Source organism: Mirounga leonina, unplaced genomic scaffold (assembly GCF_011800145.1).
Source record: "Mirounga leonina isolate KUSES-001 unplaced genomic scaffold, KU_Mleo_1.0 Mir_94, whole genome shotgun sequence".
In the NCBI taxonomy this organism is placed as follows: Eukaryota; Metazoa; Chordata; class Mammalia; order Carnivora; family Phocidae; genus Mirounga; species Mirounga leonina.
Window position 1 is genome coordinate 7,851,197 of NW_023270855.1, and position 24,467 is coordinate 7,875,663.

At 50.4% G+C, this 24,467-nt stretch overlaps 1 protein-coding gene across 1 annotated transcript in view; it reads left to right on the plus strand.

Annotated features, from left to right (window-relative positions):
* Nucleotides 1-24,467, plus strand: part of ATP2B2 (ATPase plasma membrane Ca2+ transporting 2) — a 375,124-nt gene that overhangs the window by 276,241 nt on the left and 74,416 nt on the right. The window contains exon 5 of the mRNA XM_034996819.1: nt 21,391-21,588. Within this exon, the coding sequence (XP_034852710.1) occupies nt 21,391-21,588 (198 nt within the window). The remainder of the gene's footprint in view (nt 1-21,390; nt 21,589-24,467) is intronic.

The following is a 24,467-nucleotide window of genomic DNA, read 5'->3' on the forward strand; positions in this document are numbered from 1 at the left end:
TTCGGTAAGGTAAAGGGGTTACAAAACTGGCCCAACCCCAGAGGAATAAGCATGTGGGGAAAATCCTGGGCAAGCAGGGGAAAAAATCCCTACAGAGGCAAACTGTAGAACACTGAGGATAGCTTTGTAAATTACCACACTTTGGCTTTACTTCTAAAAGGTGAAAGCATTTTTCTTCCATAGAATATCTGGTGGGTAGGCGGGCACCATCCTAGACTTTTGGATTTTATGCTTCCTGAGGGCAGGGGCTGTTTCATTTGCCTCTGAAACCCCAAGAACCTAGTGGGATTCTAAGTAAGTGAAAACATGAGTGATGATTGCATGCACATGAGCATGTGTGCAGCCTGAAGCCTCCTCAGTCTACCTCCCCCCAACCAGAACCCACCGCCCAGCTCAGCATGGGGGCCACAGAAATATCAGAGACTAACCCTGCCAAAGCCCCCAGCAATCCACCCGCTCCCTGTACATGCCCTGGCCCGACTTCCCTGCGTTCCCACTGTCTCTGATGTGCAAAGGTATGTGCCTTTCATCCCCGCCTAGAGGTCCAGCCTGGGGGAAGGTACCAGCCAGGGAGGGGCTGTGATCTGACTAGCAGAGATGCATCTCCTGCCACCCCCTTGCCAGCCTCAAGGATGCATGGGCTGGCACGAAGCCACCAGCATCCTCTTGAAGTCCTGTGAGATCTAATTACCCAGACAAGGAGAAAGTGTTGAGCAAGTGAGCACCGGGGTTTGGAATGATCAGTTTTTTGGCTGCTACAGTTAATGCGGGGCCAGGCTACAAAGCTGTCCCTCTGATGTTCTGCTGATGGGCCCATGAGACGGCTGACTGATCTGGAACTGCATGCTTTTCTGTCACCCCCAAAGGCTTTCCTAAATTGTCCTAACAATTACCATCTCAGGGAGCCAGCCATGCTTCAGGCCTCTGCACAGTAACAGTGAAGAAAAGGGCAGCCACAAGGTAGGAGGCTAAGGGAGACCACTTGAGGCCGGGGTGAGTCCCCGCCTTGCGGTTTAATTCTGAGCACAGGGTGTGTCCTGGAGGACTTGCCCTTTAAATACCACATCCTCATTTCAGTATGACCACCATTTTACAGATGAGGAAACTGAGGCACGGTACGCCCAAGGTCGCTCACCAACAAGTTGCAGGGGTGACATCTGAACCCAGGCCTGCCTGGCCCAAACCCCTGCTCAATGTGTTCCAGATGCCCTCAAGTCATAGATATTTTTTCCCTCTCCCTATTTTGTATGTTAAAATTTCAGAGGATCTTGAGATGCGTGATACTATCTAGCTCTGTCCAAAAGTTTTGACCCTGAAAAGTGCTACGAATGATGACTTTCTGCATGTTTTTCAGTTTACGGGCATTTTTATTTTTTTGCTATACATCCCTGAGAAGGAATTTCCTCCAGTAGATATGGGGCCAAGTAGTAGAAGGGCTTAAGGGTATCAGCTCATCCTCCCTTGCAGAGTAGAAAAGCCTGAAGTGAGACAAAAAGGTCACAAAGGCTCGTGGACGCCCACTAAGCACCAGGCACGGGAAAAGTTATCCACTGATTCACCAGATGTTTCTTGAGCACTTACTATGTGCTAGATGTAATTGTAGGCCCTGGGATAGACACAGCAATGAACAAAATAATGAATGTCACTGGGTCGGTGGGTCCTGCATTCCAGTGTGGGTGACAAGCCAAAAACCAAGTAAAGAGCAAAATCATTGAGACTGTCCGTCGTAAGAAACGCTCTGGAGGAAATAAGGGGCTGGCTGAGGTTGGGAATAACAGAGTGGATCCTCTGAGACCCTGGGATCAGGAGGCAGAGAAGACCTGGAAAATGAGAGGAGGCTGCACGTTAGAGGGCAGGGAGTGGGGAGTGGCCTGAGCAGAGGCTGATGGGTGGGACCTGAGAGGTGAAGCTATGGGAGTGAGCTTGCCTGTGGGACGTGCACACAGTTTCTTCTTAAGCGAGGCAGCCCTGCTGGGGGCTGAGAACAGGGAGTGATGCCTCATCTCAAGTCATTCTAACCGAGGCCCTGCAAGGCAGGTACGAAATCCTCGCTCTGGCAGGTGAGGAGAGGAGACGTACCTACGCAGTGAGGAGGTGGCAAGGCTGCTATTTGAACCCATACCTGGATGAGGGCCTCTGCATCCGTCCTGCCTGCTGGGGGAACCCCAGCCCCAGTCTCTGAGCACAGTGCCCTGCCCCCCACCTGCCTTGGGGCTTTGTTCTGTTCATTTTAGTTATGTGGCTCAGGCCAAATAGAACTCAATGGAATGTGACTTGAGGGTCCATCAGGAACATTTTGCTTCCCCATAAAATTACAAGCTGCTACAAGGATGTATGTTCCTGGTTGCTAGGCAATCAGGTGTGACCTGTGAGCTTGGGGGCTTCTTCTGGACAGAGGGACTGGTCCATCCACCCTTCCCTTTCCACAACCTTCTAAGGCCCAGACCCTCCCAGGCAGAACCCCAGGGACTCACAATGAGGGGGCAAAATACAAGGTAGACACAAGCAGAAGAGCGTGAGAATTCCAAACAAACACTGAATGAGTTCAGCCCAAAAGGAAAAATAAACAGAAGGGCCTTTTTCCAAAATTTAGGGAAAGTCCTTTGTGACCATAGTAGTGGCCCGTGCTTTTACCAGATGCTAAATTAAACCCTGTTCTAAGCACATTAACCTACATGAGGAAGGTTCTATCATAATCCCCATTTTAAAGATAGGAAAACGAAGGCACCTGGGGTTTAGCATGCCCAACCTGTAAGTGTCAGGGCCATGCGGTCTCACCCCAAGCCCAGCATCAAAGCAAATGGATTGATGGCCCATCTGAGAGATCAGATTGGGGTTGAAGAGGACAAATAGAACACATGAGAGGTTTACTCAAAAACTGGAATGAATCAATTCAATTCTTATTGGGATCCTACTGTGTGCTGGACAATTTGCCTTATAAAGAAATGACACAAGACCTCCAGTTGGTGGAAAGGGAGTAGAAGCAGATTGACCCAAACAGGCCATCGTACTATTTACCGGAGTGTGGCAGGTACCATGAGAGAGAAGAAAAACATGCAGGGAAGGATGGCATTGAGGGCAGATCCCAAAGGAAAGGTGAAAGACCCAGCCTGGAAAAGCGACCAAAGTGGAAAGAGAGGCATTTCAAGCATCATTTTATTATATTGGATTGGAATTAATTTTTTAGGTGTCTGTCTCCACCCCAGATGGTGAGCCACTCAAAGCAGAGGTCGTGTGTAATTTATTATTGTGTCCTTAGGAGACAACACATATCTGACATTTTCCATGACAGCAATCACAAAATGTTTGTTTAACAAATACATGAACAAAGAAGAAAGAAATGCGGAATGAGTGAATGAATGAGATTGGTCTTACCTCTCAAACAGGAGATGTCAGACACTATTTGTAGAGCATGTAGAGCCTTTGCAAGATCTAGTGTGGAGAGTGGGCACTTACGGGAGATCAGAGCAGCATATACTGTGGGTCAGAGGCAGTGGGGCTGGGAGGACAGAGACTCACTAAGGCATCGTTGCAGGAGTAGCCAAGTGAGAGATGCTGGCAGCCCAAATTCAGATGCTGATCTCAGGAGTGAAGAAGAAGGGCCAAATCTAGAAATACCAAGGAGGCTGGCCAGTATGACTGGAAAGACGAATAGATTTGAAGGAAACAATGAGATTGGTCTTAGACTTGCTGAGTTGGAAACATGGGCAAAACAACCAAGTGGGGCTACCTTGTGAGCCCCATGAAATCCTGGCCCAAGGAGCGAAAGAGAGAAGACAAGATGAGAGACAGAGCAAATAACTTAAACACAATTCTCCACTTCCTGAACCCACATCTGTGGCAGACATCACTCATCAATCCCAGTGCTCAGACTCCTGCTCAATTTGAGGTAGACCGTACTAATCAATCATGGTTGACTTTCAAGATGAAACTTATTTGTTGCCCCTGTTGGAGAAGCAGCAACCAGGTGGTGGTGAGGGGAACCTTCAGAATGGGACACTCTCTGACAGAATAAAAGAGGGAAGGGGGCAATGAAGGAGCAGAAGTGGGAGCAGTGAGCCTTGGAAGTTAAGGTCAGGGTATAAACCACTTGAGGTCAAGGTCAGAACCATGGCATTTTCCCTCTGTACGCCTTAAACTCTTTTTTAAAGAGAGACTTTAAAGGTTTACAGAGTTTAAACACTTAAACTCTTCAAGAGTTTTTTTTTTTAAAGAACTCTTTTTAAGTGAAAGCAGCCGGCTATAATTATTCATTCATTCCAATTAGTGACAAAGCATTCATTCTTATGAATAATAATATTCTGAGGGCACATTCGATAACTTTCCAGATAAGCCTAACTATTCTGAACTGATTTCAGTTTTATTGTTTGGTGAAGACTTTAAGGAGCGTGCTTTTCTTCTGCTGTGAGATCTGTGGCCTACCAGCCACCCATTCTGCCCATTCCTGTTTATTGAGCACCTACTATATGCTGGACTCTGTTCCAGGTAACAGGAAAATCTCGACCAACCTCCTCATGGAGTTCACAGTCTGGGAAACTAGGGCAACAGCCGGCCTCAGAGCTGTCTATGGTTTCAGCAGTGGCCAGACTCAACAACCTTCCTTCCTCTACACACTATCAGCTTAACAATTAGAGAAAGAGAGAGAACGTTCTCAGTCTCCTTCCAGTTATCAAGAAAGCATCACAGATGGCCTTCCAGCGTCCCTGCCTTCAACCTGGCAAGAGCAGGGACATGGCTGGTCCGCAGAGTAACTGTCTCTTCTCTCCCAGAGGAGGGTGGACTTGCCTCCCAACAGAAATGTCCCTGAGGGGTTAACCAGAAACCCATGGGTCCTCAAGCATCCCAGGAACTGGATTCCTAAAGCCAGACACATACATCTTGTCTAGCGCTTGCAGAAACAGTTTGCTGAAGGAAGCACCCTCTCTCCCGAAGCCTTCTAAATAACACTCACAGGGAGAATGTGACCAGTTTCCAGGTAGCGAAGGGAGTAGCCAGCTCCCTGCTGGACAGGAAGTATCTAGCATGTGAAATGAAAGAGCTTTTTTGTCCCCTGGGCAACAAGGGGGGTGGCCTTTGTCACATTATTGGAGACACACACGCAGCATCGAAGTTACAAAAGAACAGCCAGCAGTGTAAAGCTTCAACATAAATGACAGACGCAGGATGCAAATACTTACTGTTCCCAGAAGAGACACCCACACGCACCAGCAGCAAGGAGCGGCGAGAGCATGGCGCTCTGTGTCTTAAGACTTGGGTTCTAATCCTGGCTGTGCCCCTCATAGCTCGGGTTCCTCCTGCATAGAGTACAGACAAGGCTATTGGCCTCATGCAGTTGAAGCTGTTCAGCTGGTGACTTTAGGTAATACTCACCAAACGTCCACTCTATGCCAAGCACTGTGTGCACGCATTGCCTCACATAATCCTCTCATCAGCCTCTGGGGTCTGCAGGAGCTCCCATTTTATTACCCAAGAGGCCCAGAGAAGCTGAGTGACTCCCCTCAAGTCACACAGCTTAAAAGCTGGGTTGAGTGTTGTCTGTGGCGATTGTGAGGATGAGTGGTTTGACCAGAGGGTTTCGTACGCATGTTGTGACTGAGCACAGCCAACAATCTTCCCTCCCTCCACAAGTACAGAGTGTGTGCCGTGCCCAAGGACACAAAATGAAATGACACTGGCCTTGCCTTTCAGGAGCTCAAAATTAAGTAACCAGAAGGGTCAGTTAAAATACCACGTAATAACCTCTATAGAGATAGGAGGCAGCAAGGGGCCGTCGGGACAGAGTGGGGCCGGTCAGGGGTGGCTCCCGGCACCTTTTTTTAGGAAGGGTGAGAGCCAGAAGGGCAGCCAGGCAGAGCAAGAATGGCACGCTGGAGGCAGGGCCAGGGGATAAGAAGTTTGCCATCAGAGTGACATCGACAGGGCACCCTGCACCCAGGGTGAGACCCTCTCTGTGTGTGCCCCACACGCAGTGCACGTTCATCCCTGGGCAGTACCCTCCACGAGGCGAGGGGCCCCAGTGCTGACCCAGCAGCCTTAGAAGGCTCCTCATAAAAGATTAACAGCTTCATGAATCAGTGATATGGTTACAAGAGAAGTGTGCAGGAGGATCTGGGAATTTGCTAGCAACAAGGGCCCTCCCGGAGCCCATCCAAGCCCCTTAGTGGAAAGGAAGCAGGGGCCCAGCAAGGTCCTGGCCAGTCACTGGAGGAAGCCAGACCCCAGGGCTATCTCACACACTTGCCCATACAGGTCTCACTGATCTGTCTTCTTCTTAGGGGTTCCCCCAAAAGCAGAGCATGAGTCAAGGATGGGGTGCAGGTGGTATATTTGGGAGCAATCCCAGGAGTGAGAGAGGGAGGGGGACAACAGGGAAGAGAGGAATGCCAACATGAGATCTGCTAGGGGCAGATTACAGCTCTCACGGGGAGTCACCCTCAGTTTTCTGGGGCCTTTGTGGGTTTTCTGATTGGCTTTATAGCTGTCACGCCACCATCCTTCTCCTTACCTCCCCCTCTCCAGCCCCCAGAATTCTTTCATACTGAGGAAGAATCTATTTCTAGGGGGTGCCTCCGAGTCCTCAAAGAATCTGCCTTTTTTAACAATGGAGAGATGTTGCCATCACAGAGCTGCAGGCCTCCACCCGCCTGGCTCCGTCTGACATGCGATCTCACCGATGGTTTCCCCGGCCGTCACTTCAGGCCCCTGAGTGGCAAGTGTGAGGGATGCCCCAGGGTGACACTGGACATGGGTGTTTCCCCCAAGTCGCTCCATGGGGCTGGCTGGGGGCTTCTCCATCCTTCCTATCAGCAACAAGGACAGAGGAGGCCACTGAGGTGATTGCAGTATGGCCTTGGACACGGGGGGGGTGACTTGGGGAGACCCCAAATATCTCCCCTGCCCCTTAATCCTCAGCCCGAAAGTGTCTTAGAGCAGGCGTTGCCTTGGAGTTACACACTGCCCCATCCTTACCTCCTTTCTCCCCATGCAAGTGTCTAGGAAAGGCCCCATGCTTATTGAATATCTATCTACTGAGTAGCAGACCAAGACAGAGGCACTCACTGCCCGCATGGAGCTTAGAGTCAGCAGGGACTCACACATTAAGAAAAACTAATCACATTATTAATTATTAAAATCATGATAAAAATGAAAGGGATTTTTAGAGAGCTATAGGAAGTGCTGAGTTAGGTGCAAAGGGGGAAAGGGCGTTCCAGACAGAAGGAATAGCATGTGCAAAGACCCTGTGGCAGTAAAGCACTTCTGTTGAAACCACAGAAAAGAGGCTAATATCACTGGAGCATAGTGATCGCAAGAAACAATGAGTCTTCAGAAGAAAGGGAAGGCCATACTGTACAGGACCTTTCAGAACTTGGCAAGGAGCATGGATTTTCCCTGTATGCAGTGGAAGCCACTGGAGCATTTTAAGCAAGGTCCTGACATTAACACCATGTGTTTATACTTTTGAAACATCCCTCTGGCTGCTGGGTGAAGAATATTGAGAGTGGGAGCAGGGAGACTGGGGAGGTGGCTACCAAAGCCACCCAGGAGAACAGTGATGGTGGCCTAGACCACTGTGCAGGCCGTGGAGGGGAGTAGGCAGATCTGAAACATCGTTTCTTTGGGTGTAGGAGATCTGCTGGGTGGTGTAATAGGGTCAGGGGCAGGAGAGGACCCCAGTGGGAGATGAGGACAGGACTCGGAGGGAAAAAGGAAATGATGGGCATTGTACGTATCACACCTACTATGTGTCTGGCATGTCACTCTCGCTACCTCATTTTAATCTGCACAACCAGGCTCTGGGCTAGACATCACAGCCCATGTGACAGAGGAGGTGAAGTGACTCACTCAACAACACACAGGTAGTAAACAATAAAGCCAAGGTTTTAATCTCAGAATATTTGTCCCCAAGTCCACTCCATCCAAAGGTTATATAGAAACAAACCTGTATTTTTTTATAGTACATATTGATTTCCCCCTTTATTTTTTAAGATTTATTTAAGAGAGAGAATGGGGGGCGTGCAGAGGGAGAAGAGAATCTTAAGCAGACTCTGCACTGAGCGTGGAGCCTGACACGGGGCTCGATCTCACAACCCTGAGATCACAACCTGAGCTGAAACCAAGTTGGACGTTTAATCTACTGTGCCACCCAGACACCCCTGATTTCCCCTTTAAATTAAACTTTGAATTATTCAAATAAAACATGAGCACACTCTCCTACTTAAAATTAAAATATTTCAGTCAAAAAGAGAGTCCCCTTGACCACTGGAACCAACCCCTCCCCAGAGGTTCCACCCTCATGAGTTTAGAGCAGATCCTTGCAGACCTTCTGCTACACATTCACCTATATATGTACCCACAGAAAATATAAGCTATTGTTTTGTTGAGTTTTCTGTTTTACATCTATGGAATCAGACTATACATGATGCTCTGCAACTTGTTTTTTTCACTCAACAGTTTGTCTTGGAGAGCCTTCTATGTTAGTACATATGAATGCATCTCATTTTTTTTAACTGTTGCATAGTATTTTGTGGACTGAATGTAACACAGTTTACTGAGCCCATTTGCTTTCCAAAGACAGAAATGCATTTTTCTATAAGTGTTGTAGCTTTTGAAGGGCTTGTAGATTTTTTTTCCTTTCAAAATATGAGACTGTTATTTATGTTAATGGAGGAATCCAGACCGCAGTGACAACACAAATGTTTAGCAACACCCAGCCTGGTGACTAAGTTTTCCCATTTTCCTTCAGGTGTTTGGCATCCCTGGAAGCTATCCCTTGTCCATTGCCAAGTCTCTGTTTATAGCAAAAGGCTGTCTCAAGAGCAACAGGAAAATGGGAGCGTTGTTGGCTTTCATTTCAGTGCCATGTCCTGAAGCAGGCAGCCTGGCACAGTAGGGAAAGGGTACAGCTGTGGAGCCTCAAAGATCAGGATTCAAATCCCAGCTTTAGCTCTGTGACCCTGGGCAAGTTACTTTACCTCTCTGAGCCTCGGTTTGTCCAACCATAAAATGGGTAGAACACATAGAGTGGCCAGGAGAAATAAATGCAAGGCATATATATAAAGTAATGATCACATAAGGGGGCGCCTGGGTGGCTCAGTTGGTTAAGCAACTGCCTTCAGCTCAGGTCATGATACTTGAGTTCCGGGATCAAGTCCCGCATCGGGCTCCCTGCTCAGCGGGGAGCCTGCTTCTCTCTGACCCTCCCCCCTCTCGTGCTCTCTCTCTCTTTCTCTCTCTCATTCTCTCTCACAAATAAATAAAATATTTTAAAAAAATAATGATCGCATAAGAACACATACATGGGCTCTGTCTGCAGTCCCAGTGTAGTGGGGAGAATGGGGTGCGGGGGGCCCCTCTATCATTGAAGGGGTCACTCAAGATCACAGGACAATGAGAAGTGTGAAAACTCTGCCACTCTGGCGATGTCATGTGGGGGTGGCATTTGAGTTCAAAGGGAAGAAAGGGGTATTCTGGCCAGATTCTTGGTGTCGGCTGTGTGCCAGGCACTTCCCACGTGGCTCCTCCTGTTAACTTCACCCCAGCGGACAGAGCTAGGTTATCCCTCGGCACCAGTTTGCGGGTGAGGAAACTGAGGCTCAGAGAGGGGGTGCCATTTGTCCAAGGTCTCAATAAGTGATCAAGGGCACTCTGCGCCCTCCTCCTCCTGACCTGGGAGGCTGTAGGCAGCAGCTGTGCAGAGCGCCCCCTCCTGGAGGGATAGAGAAGCTCCTCTCAAGATGAGCTCTCCCATGTCTATGTTCAACCATCAAGACCCTGTCACAGAAGAAGAGAAAAATGGCTTTTCTGGCCTCCATTTTTCCAAGGGGATGAGATAAAAGTTTCTCAAAGGTCACCTCAGGACAGTCTGAATCACATCCCTTAAATGAGATTGACACAGAGAGAGAATATGAAATGGCCACCATTTTGGGGTGTGCAATAAAGCTCGATTCTTTGAAGCTCAACATTCTTTTGAGCAAAATAAGCATCCCCTCCCTTGGTGAAAAGGGCTTGCGCCAGGAATCAGGAGTCCAGCACAGTGCTGCCGCTGAATCACCCTGTATCTGGGCCTTCGTTTCCCTCATCCTCAAATACGAGGGTGAGAGTGGCTGGCCACAGACTTGTCCTGCTCCAACAGCAGGAGAAGTCAGGGGAGGGGACTGGGGGAGCCTCAGGAGTAGGGTTGCCAGATTTAACAAAGAAAACTACAGGACGTCCAGTTACATTTGAATTTCAGATAAACAAAAAATAATGAATGCTTTTATTAGTAGCATGTCCCAAATATTATAAAAGATAGAACTTATTCTAAAAAAAATATATTTGCTGTTTATCTGAAATTCACATTTAACTGGGTGTCCTGTATTTTATCTGGCAACCCCACTCAGGGTTCATAGCTTCACCCACCTCCCAACCAGATCCCCATCACCCACTTTCACACTACCCACCCCTTCCCCACTGCCCTGCCCAGATGGAGATTCTGGAGCCATGAGCTGAGAGGTGTTACAGGTGTAGGAATTCCTACAGTGGAGAAGCGAGGCGGAAACATGGCCTGACAGGGAAAAGACAGCTGCTGAATTTAAATCAGTGGAGAAGTTCATGTCCGCATGCATGTCAAGGTGGTTAGAGGGACACAGCGTCTGGGCTGCTCATAAGCACCGGTGCCCTTCCGTGTCATGTCCACGTGTGTGCACACAAGCTAGTGGACATCATATCCACGTGTTCTGGAGAAAGTGGCCAGTGCTGTGGCCGTGCGCGTTCACGCCACATCTGTGTGCCTATGTGTGGCTAGATGCCGGCTCTGCGTGTGAGCCCATGAACTGGTAGACGCTGCCTACACATCACCACCCATAATCATTAGAGACCCTGTACCCGGAGAAGACCCCACCTGGAGCCATGACGGATCAGAGAGACAGCCCTCACCCTGCACCCGTCCGTCAGGAACCCAGGCATCATACACATGCTCACTGTGCACACTGGAAAATAGCCATCAGATCCGTTCTAAGCTTACAGCGGCTGCCCAGACAGAAGCAGATGCAGACCATGGGGCTGCCCGCGGTATGGGCTGTTGTTCTACAGAGGGGTTGTTGAGCCCAGGTTTGTTAAGTGGTTCTTACAGGTGGCATGTGGTTGCTCGTGTGTGCAGGGGCCTCTGGACAGCCTCAGCACCCACATCCCTATGCCAGGGCCTCAGAGAGGCAGGAGAGGGAGGGAAGTTTCCGAAAGGCCTACTATGCCAGGCACGAATAGCCTCCTCTAGGGGCTGCTGGAATCAGAATCTAGAAGACAGTGGCAGCAAAGGGTGGGTCTCAGTCGGCCTTGGACCTCAGGGCCAAAACCTGGCATAGGAGGGATGTCCAGTAAGTGTGTTAGTAAATGACCTGGTGACAAATGCTTTCAGGGAAGGACAAGAAGGATGGATTGCTCTTGCTGGGTAAATCAAGGAAGGCTTTCAAGAGGTGGTAGTAAACTTTCATCTGGGTCTCAGAAGACTAAATAGCTCAACAGAGGGGAGGGGTGGGCCTTCTGGGCTAGGAGCCAAATGAGCCAAGACACAGCAGACAAACACCAGCAAATGCCAGACGTGTTTCGGAGCTTGGCAACAGAGTGGGATAAACACAGCAGGACTGAGAGTGAGGTGGGAGGAGTCCTTTGGGACAACCTCAGAGAGGCCACCATGAGCACAGGAGTTGGTCGTGGTCATGAATGGGGAGTCATGGAAGGTTGTAGAGCAAGGCAGGGAGACCTTCAGCATGAGCTCCTGGTCTGATCTCCTTTTCTGGTCTCCTTTCTCTCCTCGCCTTGTTTCTAGTTTTTCTCCAAGCTCCTTCAGCCACCAGCGGGAGACAGAAGGTCTGGCTATGGCCTCCATTCCCCCCTTGGCTTTAAGTCTGGGTCTCAGCCTCTCAAACCACAGCACTAATTCCTGCCTCTGCCACCCCAAGGCAGGTTGTGAGACTGACATGCGTGTGCAGCTTTTGGGGAGAGAGGCCACCCCCTGCTGAAGGAAGGGAAAGATAGACAAGGTGGCGCAGGCTCTGTCCCCCACCTGCTGTGTGACCTGGACAAGCCGCTGCCCTCTCAGAGCCTCGGCAGGAACCCCCACGTGCCAGGGTTGTTGGTGAGGCTCAAGCGCAGCGCCTAGCTTATTAGCTACGTTCTCTCCTCCCTCTCCTCCCTCTCCCCCTCTTCACCCTGTCCCCAGAGGAGGGCTGTCACAACGCACATGCCTGGGCCCCACTCCCAGAGTAGCTGAGTCAGTAGGTCTGGGTGGGCCTCAGAATTTGCATTTCTCACATGTTCCCAAGTGATGTCGAAGCTGCTGGTCTGGGAACCACCAAGTCCTCCCCCCGGCATTCCCAAGGCCCAGGCCACACCCCAGCCCATTTCAGTCGGAATCTCTAGGTTTGGGACTCAGACATTAATATGTTTTTAAAGCTCCCTGGAGCTTTAAAGTTCGGAGCTAGTCAGGAGCTAGTGGCTTGCAGCAACTGTAGCAGGTGCTACTTATCAAGCCTTTACCCCGAGCCAGGCGCCCATCCAACCAAGCACATTCAGTGCGTTCCCTCCCCGCAGTGACTCTGTGAGGTGGGTGCTAGCCTCATTCCCAAGTTGCATGCCAGGAACTTGCAACTAAGGCCCAGAGAGGGGAGGTCACCTGCCCAAGGTCACAGAGCTGGGAAATAGTCTTGGGCAGGGCTCAAAAGTTAGGTTTTCCTACCATTTCACCATTTTGTCTTGAACATTGTGAATTCCCAAACATCCCAGCAGGGATGCCTTTGTAAGTGGCCCACTCTCCCTGGCCTCTGACCGGGGGGACGCATGTGGACTCCCCCTCCTACGTGAAGCCCCAGGCCACTCATCTGCACAGGGACCCATAGCCACACTCTTGAGTGTGCGCGCACCTGCGCAGATGGCCTCTCTCACCTACTGAGTCACACACCTGCCTTCTGGGTGCATCCCCCAGTTTGAACCCTTTCTGTTTTTTAAATGCACATAAGGGCCATGAAGCCACCTTTGGCCTTCCTAGGGAAGCACTCGCAATTTGTTTCATCTGAAATGTCCTAAGCACCCCAGGGCTGACAGGATCAGGCTGGTGTGAGCCAACGACTTATGTTGGCTCAATCAGGTAAAGTCATTGTGGGGCATTTGTTCTGTGTCTACAGCCCACCCCTAACTAGATCAGGCTGGAGCAGGGCAAGTGTGACCCCTGGGCCCTGTGGCAAGGGGCCTAGCTCAGTTGCCTTCCCAGCAGGACACGGTGCCTCAGTGTACATACCTGTGTAATGGAGTGATCGCAATTGAGGAAGAAGAACGTCACAGTTCACAAAGCATTGTCAGAGTCTTGGTTCTGTTTGATCCTCAAGCAAAACAACCTGAGGGCCCCCCAGAGAGGGAGAGTAATCTACTCACGGTTCCACAGCAAGTAAAGATGCATCCAAACCAAGTCTCGGGACATAGGTAGGGGTGTGGCATGGCGGCAGCGGTAGGTCCAGGCACAATCTCACGCAGTAGCAATGCTGACAGAAATATCCAGGAAGCACATTCCAGGCCCAGAGTAACAGCAGTGGTGGTAGCGTGGTAGTTAGTGGTAGCGTGGTAGTTAGTAGCAGTGGTGGTAGTTAGTAGTAGTGTGGTAGTTAGTGGTAGCATGGTAGTTAGTAGCAGTGGTGGTAGTTAGTAGTAGTGTGGTAGTTAGTGGTAGCATGGTAGGTAGTAGCAGTGGTGGTAGTTAATAGTGTGGTAGTTAGTAGAGTGTGGTAGTTAGTAGTAGTGGTGGTAGTAGTAGTGTGGTAGTTAGTGGTAGCATGGTAGTTAGTAGCAGTGGTGATAGTAGTGTGGTAGTTAGTAGCATGGTAGTTAGTGGTAGCATGGTAGTTAGTAGTAGTAGTGTGGTAGTTAGTAGTGGTGGTAGTTAGCAGTAACAACTGCATCTATGATTTATCGGGGCCAATAAGTGGCAAGCACCAGCATCTGGGGGGCAGTTTGTTTTTGCACCAGCACCGAACAGCAGAGGGAAAGTTACTTTTTACTTGAAATCATGTGCTCAGACAGCAGGCAGGTTCCCTCAGCCAGACAATACCCGCGCCTCCCCCAGATATCAGCCAAATGCAGTGGGCAGGGTTCATTACAGCTCCTAGCTGGGGTTGAAAAAATTCTCTGGCGCACCTTTGCTGGGAACAGGGATGCTCAGCCTTGTGGGGGTCTCAGAGCAGGGAAGGAGAGGTCAGAGGTCATCTGGATGGCTCAGAACCCTCACCCTGAGCCCCTCCCAATGGCCAGAGGCCCCTACTTTTGACAGATCCCAGCCTGTTGGCATGAGGCGCCTTGTTTCAAGGCCCCGCACACAGGAAGAGCAGAGCCCTGCCCCCGATTACCAGGCCCAAAAGTCAGTCTTATTTGATATGCCCCATGCCCCCATCTTGCTCCTTCATTCTGACCTCTGAGTCCCTGCACCTCACCACTCCCTTTTTATCCTGATGAATTATGCATGTCCTACCTCCAAAGTAGCTTATAAAAGTTTGTCTTGTACAGAAAGATTTTAAGTGACTGAAGTGAGGAAATTCAGACAAAGGGAAGAAAGGATGACTAAGATGATGATTTACAGGCACAACACATGCCCCTGAGTCCTCGGGCAGCTCCAAGAGGTGAACGGCAAATTCACTGCTGAGCTACCAGGCAGGCAAGGCAAAGAGGGCAACAAGATAAGTGCCATGATCCAAAGTCTTCATGAGATAACCCGCGCACCCTCTCCCCAAGACCTGCATAATGATGACCCCGTGTGGCACCAAATAGATATGTCCTCTTCTGTGGAGACCATCTACCTCCTCTCTTGAGGGGCACACCGGGGATGCTCCAGTCACATCAGCCTTTTCTAAGCCCTTTGAGGTTTCTTCTGCCTTTGTCGACCCCTCTTGCCCCACCTAAACACTTTCACCTGATTAACCCCCACTCTTCTTTCTGAGCTCACCCAATTACACTTCCTCCAGGGAACCCTTCCTGGAACAGTGGTCTTCCTCACTGCAGTATCCCCAACATGCAGTGCAATGTTTGGCTTATAGTCGGTGCTCAATAAATATTTGTTGATTGACTAAATAAGCAAGTGGATGATTGGATGCACACTATCTAATAGGATCCTAACTACTTTCTCTATCTTGGGAAGGGTTGAATAGGGGTGTGGGGAACTTAGGCCTCTTCAGAGAAGAGGATCCAGAGTCTCTGGGGCCCTGGCATCTAGGGACAGGACACCATGGCAGGTCGGCCAGCCTCTGGGTGAGCTCTCCCTTCCCCCCTCCCTAGACATCCATCCACTTCAGCCCACCTGCCCTCCAAGGAAGCCAGGACCCCTCCCTGCACTTTCTCTTCCTGGCCTCCAGTGCTGCACTCCGGGTCTCGACAATACCAAGGCTCCCTCTACTCCTGAAAGAACTTCAGCTGATGCTCACTGTCCCCCTGAGCATTCCTTAACAGGAAACATGTCCCCAGAGCCACCATGAGGCCAGTGCTTGGGTCCGAGAACTCTCGGTCACAACTTTCAGCTCCCTGAGGTCTATGCACAGATTCTTGCTGGGCCAGACATTGGGATTTTTATGTGGAATCACCTGAGTTTTTAATGTTTGCAACAAATTATCATTCTGTTAACACCATGCAGGTGTGTACCAACCAAACAAGGCCTCTCTGATGGCCTGAGGCTGCCATTTGTGACACTCAGGGCTGGATCCAAAAGAGCTAATAAGAGAAAGGTATTCCAAGCAGAGGAATGAGGACTGGCAGAGACAAGGGCTCAGACGCTGGGGGGAAAAAATCCAGCTGTGTCCAAGATGGTTGGATACAGAGGAAGTTTGGGGCGAAGATTCTTCCAATAGACAATGATAGCAAGTAGCTGTTAAAACAAATAATTCCTGTACAACCAAAGTTTCCCATGCTCTGCACTTGGCTTTGTCCTCTTACGTGACTAATAGAACACACAAATGCCAATTCTGGTAGAAGAATTTTCACAAGTGCTGGAGGTTTTTTAACATGAAGGCACAACTACTGTGCCTGTACGATTTACAGAGAACTTTTGCACACATTCCTCTGTGTGGCTCACCACTGTCTAGGGGTTATTTTGCTCCCATTTTATTGATGAGGAAACAGAGTCTCCTAGGGATGAAATAACTGGCCCGGTTCATCCACAAACCTGACTCCTCACTCAGTGCTCTGTCCTCTGCCTCTTGTGCAAAAAGAGATTCACATTGGAAACCCACAACCCCACACAGCTTCTGATATCAATTCCCCAGCACTGTGTTTCTGAATTTTCAAGGGCTTGGGGGCTTTGTCCGGCGATATTTGACACAGAATGTTAATTTTTAATATGCTAAATGGCGAGATGCTCTTTAATCTAAATTGAATCTCCAACACCATTCATCTCTCACATCACCTTCTGTTGTTTCTGCTTCCCAAAATAGGCATGTTAATTTTCAGCCAGAAGATAGGGAGACTACACGATTCCACTCCTGGGAGGGGTGTGATAGGTGGATTGGACAGTGGGATACCCTACCTGTAGGTCTCCAAAACCAGTATCTTTGGATACAAGGTATCAGAGCCACCAGCCTTCAGGCCAATCCTTCATGTCACATGTGGGGAAACTGAGGCCTAGAGAGGATAAGTGGTTCATCTGCACTCATATGGCCCTTCCGCTGTTCCTGCCCTCACCTTGACCATCTCCTCCCCATCTTACTGAAATCCCACCTGTCCAAAGTCTTCCTCCTCTGGGAGCTCATGACTATCACCCACACCATCCAAAACTGGTGATAATAATGCAATATCCTCACCCAGTGCCAGACACAGCCTGGGCACCTATACACGAGCCATGCTGCCAAAGCCTCACCCAACCCCATGAAGTAGGCCCTGCTGTTCCTTGCAATTTACAGATGGGAAAACTGAGGCGCTGAGAGGCGAAGTCTCTTGCCCAAAGTCACTCAGAGCCAGGATTTGGACCCATGACATCTGCATTCAAACCCCACCGGAGTTCTTGGGGCTCAGTATCCCCAGCTCCAGCTCGGCCCACCTTCCCCTGAGAGGAAGAGGGTGAACAAGATGTCACGGCCACCATCTGTCACCTCAATCACCCCATGTGAACCTCAACATCTGAGGTTCCCATCTTGGGTTTATACACTGGGGTGTTAGTTGTGGGGAAACTGCCTAGAAGTTTCTAAGTGAGACTGGCCCTACAGAACACACAAATATTTTCATTCTGTGAGCTGTTATTTTGAAAAACAGAGGGGATCTCAGAACCTGTGGGGAGCAGGGCAAAGCATGGTGCTGGGGAGGGGGAACCCCAGAAAAGAGGAGGAAGAGACAGGGAGGCTGTTCTACTCTGACCCCTCCCCACTCCTCCCTGTTCTCCAGCCCATAGCTTTGAGGGTCTTACACCAGCAACCCAGGGCTGAATCTAGCTCAGAGCTCTGTTTTATCTGGCCCTGGACTATTTCTAATGGGGAGATTTTACATCAAATTCCAGGTGTCCAGCTTCTCTTGGAAGACTGGAAGATCTGCCACACTGGGTCCACATTCTCCCACAGGAGCTAAGAACTAACTGCCCCCTTTAGAGGGGCTGAGATTCTTCACTTTGCCCCAGTCACCACTACACCCTGTTGCCTCCCACCCACCTACTTCACGCATTCACAAAAGCTGCTCGATCCCCCAGCTATGCAGATTTGCAACCCCTGCCCTATGCTCTGTCCCAGGACCCAGGATCTCAATCCCCAGATGACAGAACCCCTGAACCATGACCAACTCCCAGAACTGAAGAACACCCACATTTTCAACTGGTCACCCTGTAGACTCCAGAACATTTGAATCACAGACCTTCAGAAGACTCACCTCTCTCTGAATCAAGCAGGATGGGCCCAGGAGATAGGCTGGCCCCAGCCTTGCTGAGCTTCTTCTAAGTGAAGCCCTTGTTTACCAAACTTATAAAGAGCCCCCAGATGTGAACAGACCACAGCAGGACCACTTCAGGACCTGTAAACCTTAGAACCCCTGGGATCCTCAGGGCCCACCGATCCTATTGAACTCCCCTATTATCAAGATGGGGAAACTGAGGCTCAGAGAAAGGAACTGACTAGTCAAAGCCCAGCAAACTGCCATAACAGGCCAGAGGTGACTAGTCATTGCCCCTTTCTTCAGAGGCCCACCATTCTCCCCAGTTCTCCCTTCTTCCGTTTATCAAAACCCACTCCCAGGAAAAAGCCTAAAACTCATTCACACTATGGTGACCAGAACTGATGATGGCTCCCCTCTTCCAGGGAATCTAAAGGAATTGGAGCTTTTATTTAAAGGAATGAGGCCCAAGTGGAATAATTTCAAATGTTGACTCTGGGTAGAACTGAACAAGGCAGGAAGACAAGGAACCTTCCCAGAGTTCCTAGAGTCACACTACATCATGCCTGCTTGCTTTCTATGTGGATAGCCCGGAAGGCCACCAGCATAGAGGCGACACTGCCATGTGCTTAGGACAGGGCTGACTTGAGTTCTCAGGGCCCAGAAGCTGCTCCAACACAGCAGACTGGTCTCATGACAGCCTCAGTTTTCCCATCTATAAAATGGGCATAACCTAGCTCTAGGATCCCTCATCCTTACTGCACAGGCAGGACATTGGATCTCCAGAGTTTATCTGTACTGCTAGGCTGGTGTGAGGTCTCCCCTGGAACACGCCACGCCCCCCCAGGCTTTCCCACAGGGTCTCAGCCAGGCTGGCTCTTGGAGGCTCCCAACGGAGGTCTTACTATTAGCATCTGAGGAGGTTCAGTGCCTAGAGCCCAGACAGGGGACATGCCTGCCTCGCTGGACCCCTGACCATAGGCTATTGGACTCCCAGGACCACTGAAATCTTATGTCCATGAGCTTCTGGGCTATTCCCTTCACATCACTCTCCCCATCACGCAGCACCCAGCACCAGGCTGGGCCCACCGTGGAGGCCTGAGAAACACAGTTTGAATGAATGGATGGATGGATGAGCTAACGAATGACTGTTAGAACTCTAGGACTATATGATATTAAACCACCAGACCCTCGGGGCACCCAGGTGGCTCAGTCGTTAAGCATCTGCCTTCGGCTTGGGTCATGATCCCAGGGTCCTGGGATTGAGCCCCAGCATCGGGCTCCCTGCTCAGCGGGGGGTCTACTTCTCCCTCTGCCCCTCCCCCTGCTCATGTTCTCTCTCTCTCTCTCTCTCTAATAAATAAATAAAAATGAAATGGTTTTTTTGTTGTTGTTGTTCTGGGGATCCCTCCGGATTCGCCCTTCTCTGGCATAGACTGAGGCTAGAAGTCTGATGGGGGTGTGCCTCCCCCCCCCACCCCTCCATGCCCACCCTCCAGCTATCCTCATTAAGCCACAGGTGAGCTGGGATTAGGCTGGCCTCAGGGACAGGACTGACACTGCCCACCTGTGGGGGCCCATTTGTGCTGCGTTCCTTGTGATGACACCCCATGTCAGGCTCAGAACACTTGGGCATGTCACCTGCATTCAGTGGGTAAGAGAATTCTAAGGTAGTTGGTGGCTTTAGCACCAGGACCCGAGGGACAGGAAGCAGACCAGTCTTTGCCCCCAAGGCACCATGGCCCAGGAGGGACACAGATCCAGTGACCAGGTCAGCCCTGCTGCTGAAGGCCACCTAGGGGCGAGGGCAGGGAGCTGATGTCTGCTTGCGGTGGAGGAGAGTGCTTGTCCGCAGAGGCACCCTAGAAGATGGAAGGCATGCCTCTTCGTGGCTCTCTGAACAGCATAAGCAAGGCAGGAAGGTGCCAGGGCACTTGTGGAAAGAGTAAGGGTGACACCAGTGACTTGGGGTGATACAGGGTAGCATCATAGGAGGGAGAGAAGCAAGGAGAAGTGCTGGCCTCCGGAGGGGCCCAGTAGACAGTGAGGCTGGCCCCTCTCTGTCACACACCCGAATCCCACCATGACGGGTTGATCTTGCAGGCTCCTGTTCTAAGGCACAAAGGCACCCAGGGTGATTGGCCAGGGTTTTGGTTATTCACACCTTGGCGCCAATGAGTGTGGGAGAGTACTTACAGACAGGCAAACGGAGCTGGGCGGAGGGCAAGGGAAGGCCGCACCTGACCAAATGTGTGGCAGGAGGCACGCACAAGCCAGGCCAGCAGAGGACTGGCCTGGTTTGGCCAGGGGTGGGCCACATAGTGGAAATGCGGCTACACACATGGCTTGGGGGTCAGATCAAGAGGCCGGAGCACCAGGCTGGGGAACGTGGACTTTATTCTGGAGGCAGTGAGGAGCCTCCAAAAGTTGCTGAGCAGGGAGTGAGGATCAGATTGGTGAGGCAGGGAGAATTATCTGGAAGTGAAGAAACGGGGGGTTGGAAGCAGCGATCGAGCGTCTGCCACCCCCAGGCACCACTTGAGCATGTCACATGTGTCCACTGGGAGGCCATGTCCCCCAGGAGGGCGCTCTGCCTGTCTCTCTCACTGCTCTATCCCAGTGTCTGAACAGTGCTGGGCACATAGTAGGTGCTCAACAAACACCAACCTCGTGGATTTTCTCATGAGATGCTCACGACCCCTCGTGGGCTAGCTGCATTCACCATCCCCATCGCAGAGGAGGCCACTGAGGCTCAGAGAGCTGGAGGCACAGGCTGGGGTTCAAACCAGGCAGAGGTTTCCGAGTCTGTGCTCAACGGGCAGGGCAGGAGGAGAAAGGATGCGGTGCAAGGTGGGCCTGGTGGTGTGTATTTGCTTCCTGTGGCCGCCATAACAAGTGACCACAAACTGGGTGGCTTTGAGCAAGAGCACTTTATTCTCTCACGGTTCCGGAGACCAGAAGTCTGGAAATCCGGTGTCAGCAGGGCTGTGCTGCCTTCAAAGGCTCTAGAGGACATTCCCGTCCTTGCTTCTTTGGGCTTCTTCGTCGTCTGGCATTGCTTGGCTCGTGGCTGCCTCCTACCATCTCTACCTCCGTCTTCACATGGCCTGTGCCCTCTGGGTCTGGGTCTTCTCCCTCTGTCTCTTAAAAGGACACTTGTCATTAGTTCTAGGGCCCCCCTGCATAATCCAGGGTGATCTCATCCCAAGATCCTTAACTTAATGATGTCAGCAAAGACCGTTTTCCTAATGAAGGTCATATTCACACTTTCCAGGGATTAGGATGTGGGCATATCATTTGGGGGGGTCACTATTCACCCCACCACATGGTGTCTCTGGCATTTCACAGGAGCCCACTGTGGGCTGGAAGCGAGTGTTGGGCGCCGGGCTCCTGGCTGGTGCCTGCAAGTTTCCTGCTTTGTGTTCCCCCCTCTCTGTGCTTCACCATGGGGCTGGCCCCCTTCAGGACAATACCCGGGAACCCGAGCATCTCCTCCAGGCCTCCCAGGCCAACCTTTCTGCACTCTGTCCACAGGTTTGCCGGGCACCGCTCCAGATCTGGAAAAGAGAAAGCAGATTTTCGGGCAAAACTTTATACCTCCAAAGAAGCCAAAAACCTTCCTGCAGCTGGTGTGGGAGGCACTGCAAGACGTGACACTGATCATTCTGGAAATCGCGGCCATCATCTCCCTGGGGCTGTCCTTTTACCACCCACCTGGCGAGAGCAATGAAGGTAAGACCCCCGCTCCCCATGCTGCAACAAGCAGCGCGGCCACACCTCAGGGCACCCGGGTGAAGGAACCGAGGCCCAGGGGGCAGGGCCTCAGCCACAGCCCCCGGCCCCCAGTTTTCCCATGTGTGAGACGCAAGGATTGCACCAACAGTGGGAATAACTACAGTGAGCATTTATTGAGCACTTACAGTGTGTCGAGCTCTGGGCTGAGATACCATCCTCCTAAAACCCCATGAGGTAAGGGCCATGATTATGCCCATTTTAAAGATGAGAAAAACAAGGTCAGAGAAGCGCGTTACTCGCTCAAGGTCACTGAGTGGGTGCTGGATCTGCTCCCGCCATGGGTGTGGCTGCCCCAGCCTTCCTCCTCCCAGGGTCCTTCTTCGATTGCATCCTTTGCAGGTTGCATGAGGACTCAGTATCCGTGCTGCCCCTCCTCTTTCACAGTCCCATCCCAGGGTTGGTTCAGTATCATGCACACACTCGTGGGGCTGATGCTGAGTATGTTTTCCCATGTGAGGAGTCCCGGTCTTGGGAGGGCCTCCCAAAATGTGTCCCTGCGTTCTGAATGGAGACACTGCTCTGTGGAGCGAGGAAGCAGTGTCCCATTCATCCAGAGAGGGCTCTGGAGCAGACCCACACTTCTCAAAGTCAGAACTTAGGACTCCTAATGGAAAACCTCAACTTTCCCTCATCCTTTTATTCCAGAAACCGAGCACCTGCTAAGGGCTAGGACTTTATCAGCTCATTGACTCTTTCTTTTACGATGGCAAAGTCTTTCAAACCTATGTCACACGAGAGAGACAGAGAGACATACTATGGAATAAATGGGATCATACAAGATATATTGTTTTGTTAGGTTTTTATAATGTGATTTTTCATTAGTAGGATATTATAAACACTTGTTATTAATTATGATTCAGCATTTTCCTAATGAATGCACTGTGTAAAGAGATAATCCTACTATGTTCATTACTTCAAGCAAGCAAATAAAAAGTGAATAGCTTAGAAGAAATAACCATCATGGGCCTCATTTCCCCAGACGAGGAGGTGGTCTCTGAAATTCCTTGAACATTGGCCCCTCACCCTCTCTTAAGCCTGAGCTGCCCAAGAAATGAGATAAGTCTATTAGGCCAACTACCTCAATTTTATAAGTAATATTACTAAGTTGCTTTTTATCCTGCATAACCTCTTTCCAGAGAGGCTTTAAAGACACAAGAAGGACACATCTCACAAGATGAAGTCAAATAGGAAGTCAGACAGGAAAAGAATGGAAGCAAATGAACCAACTATACTTGCTACTATGACTGAGATGTAAATTTGACTGTGAGCTTACTGGCAGCCAAGGCAGAAAGGGAATTGGATGACTTGCATAGCTCAAGCTATCCACAAGGAGGGAAAATTGTTCTTAGGAAGATAACATGCCCCCTGACAGTGAATTCTGGGATGAACTTTCACTTAGGACATTATAAGAGCTGCACACTGGGAAGCAGTCTTTGCAGGAATTTCATAGAAAATGTAGAAGAAGATTATACATGGCTATTTGAAAAAACCTTGAACTAAGCTAAGGGTGCAACACACAAGCATAATAATAACGATAATTCTTCTTACAATTTTTATAGCCACCGCTAGTTGGGAGCATTTACAGTAGAAATTCATTTCATCTTCCCAACAACCCATGGGTAGGTGCTGTTATCATCCAGGAGCCAAGGCCCTGAGACAGTAAATGACTTGCTAGGTCACACTCTAGGAAGCAGCAGAACCATGACTCAGATCCAGACATTCTGGCTTCTGAGCCCACGCTCCCATCCTTCGGCTACGTTTTCTCCAGAAGGGATGGGACTGAGTCAGTGCCACCGGGTAAGTGGCTTCCTGTGACCCAGTTTAGTGCAAGATTAGAAGTCAGAGGGCAGATGGTGGAGGGGGTGCATTGGGAGCACGGACCGAGCTCCTAGTGTATGCCAGGAGGAGCCTCCCCACAGACAGGCCTCCAAACAGATGGCTGCAACCTCTTCCATCCTAGAGAGGTGGAAACCAAGGCCCGGAACGGGGAAGGACTTGCCCAAGGTCACACAGCTTGTTAGGCAGTAGGGCTGGATTTTAAACCCAAGTCTTCTGGTGCTTTCCACTGCCCCTCCCTGCCTCTAGCTGAGACGCTAGCTCAGGCCAGGATCTGGGTGGATGAGGGCAGCTGCACATATTCCAGCCCCATGGAGTGAAGTTCCTGCTCTCTGTGGCTATATATACCCCCCAGTGCCCAGGACCCGGCCTGAGCTCTGAGTTCTGGACCTTCCATGTTGCCAGGACCACCACCCTGCCAAGTCAGACTCAAGCTTCATCAGTCATATCCAGAATGACGCTAGTGATGGACTTAACAGGCTGTAGAACCTTGCCGCACCCACAGCCCTTTCCTGTTTGCTTTCTTGGCTCAGAGACCTCCAGATACTTCTCAGAGATCACACAGCATGTTCGTGGCACGGCTGGGATTAGCACACTCAATACTCCCAACTCCCTGCCCGTTAACAGGTCCCCTAGTGTCAGAGTGCCAGCCAAGTGACGGGCACATAGTAGGGGCTTGGAAGATGTTTGTGTCTCTTCCAGTTACAGCACTTTTTTTTTTAATTTTTTATTGTTATGTTAATCACCATACATTACATCATTAGTTTTTGATGTAGTGTTCCATGATTCATTGTTTGTGCACAACAGCCTGTGCTCCATGCAGAACGTGCCCTCTTTAATACCCATCACCAGGCTAAGCCATCCTCCCACCCCCCTCCCCTCTAGAACCCTCAGTTTGTTTTTCAGAGTCCATCATATCTCATGGTTCGTGTCCCCCTCCGATTTCCTCCCTTCATTCTTCCCCTCCTGCTATCTTCTTC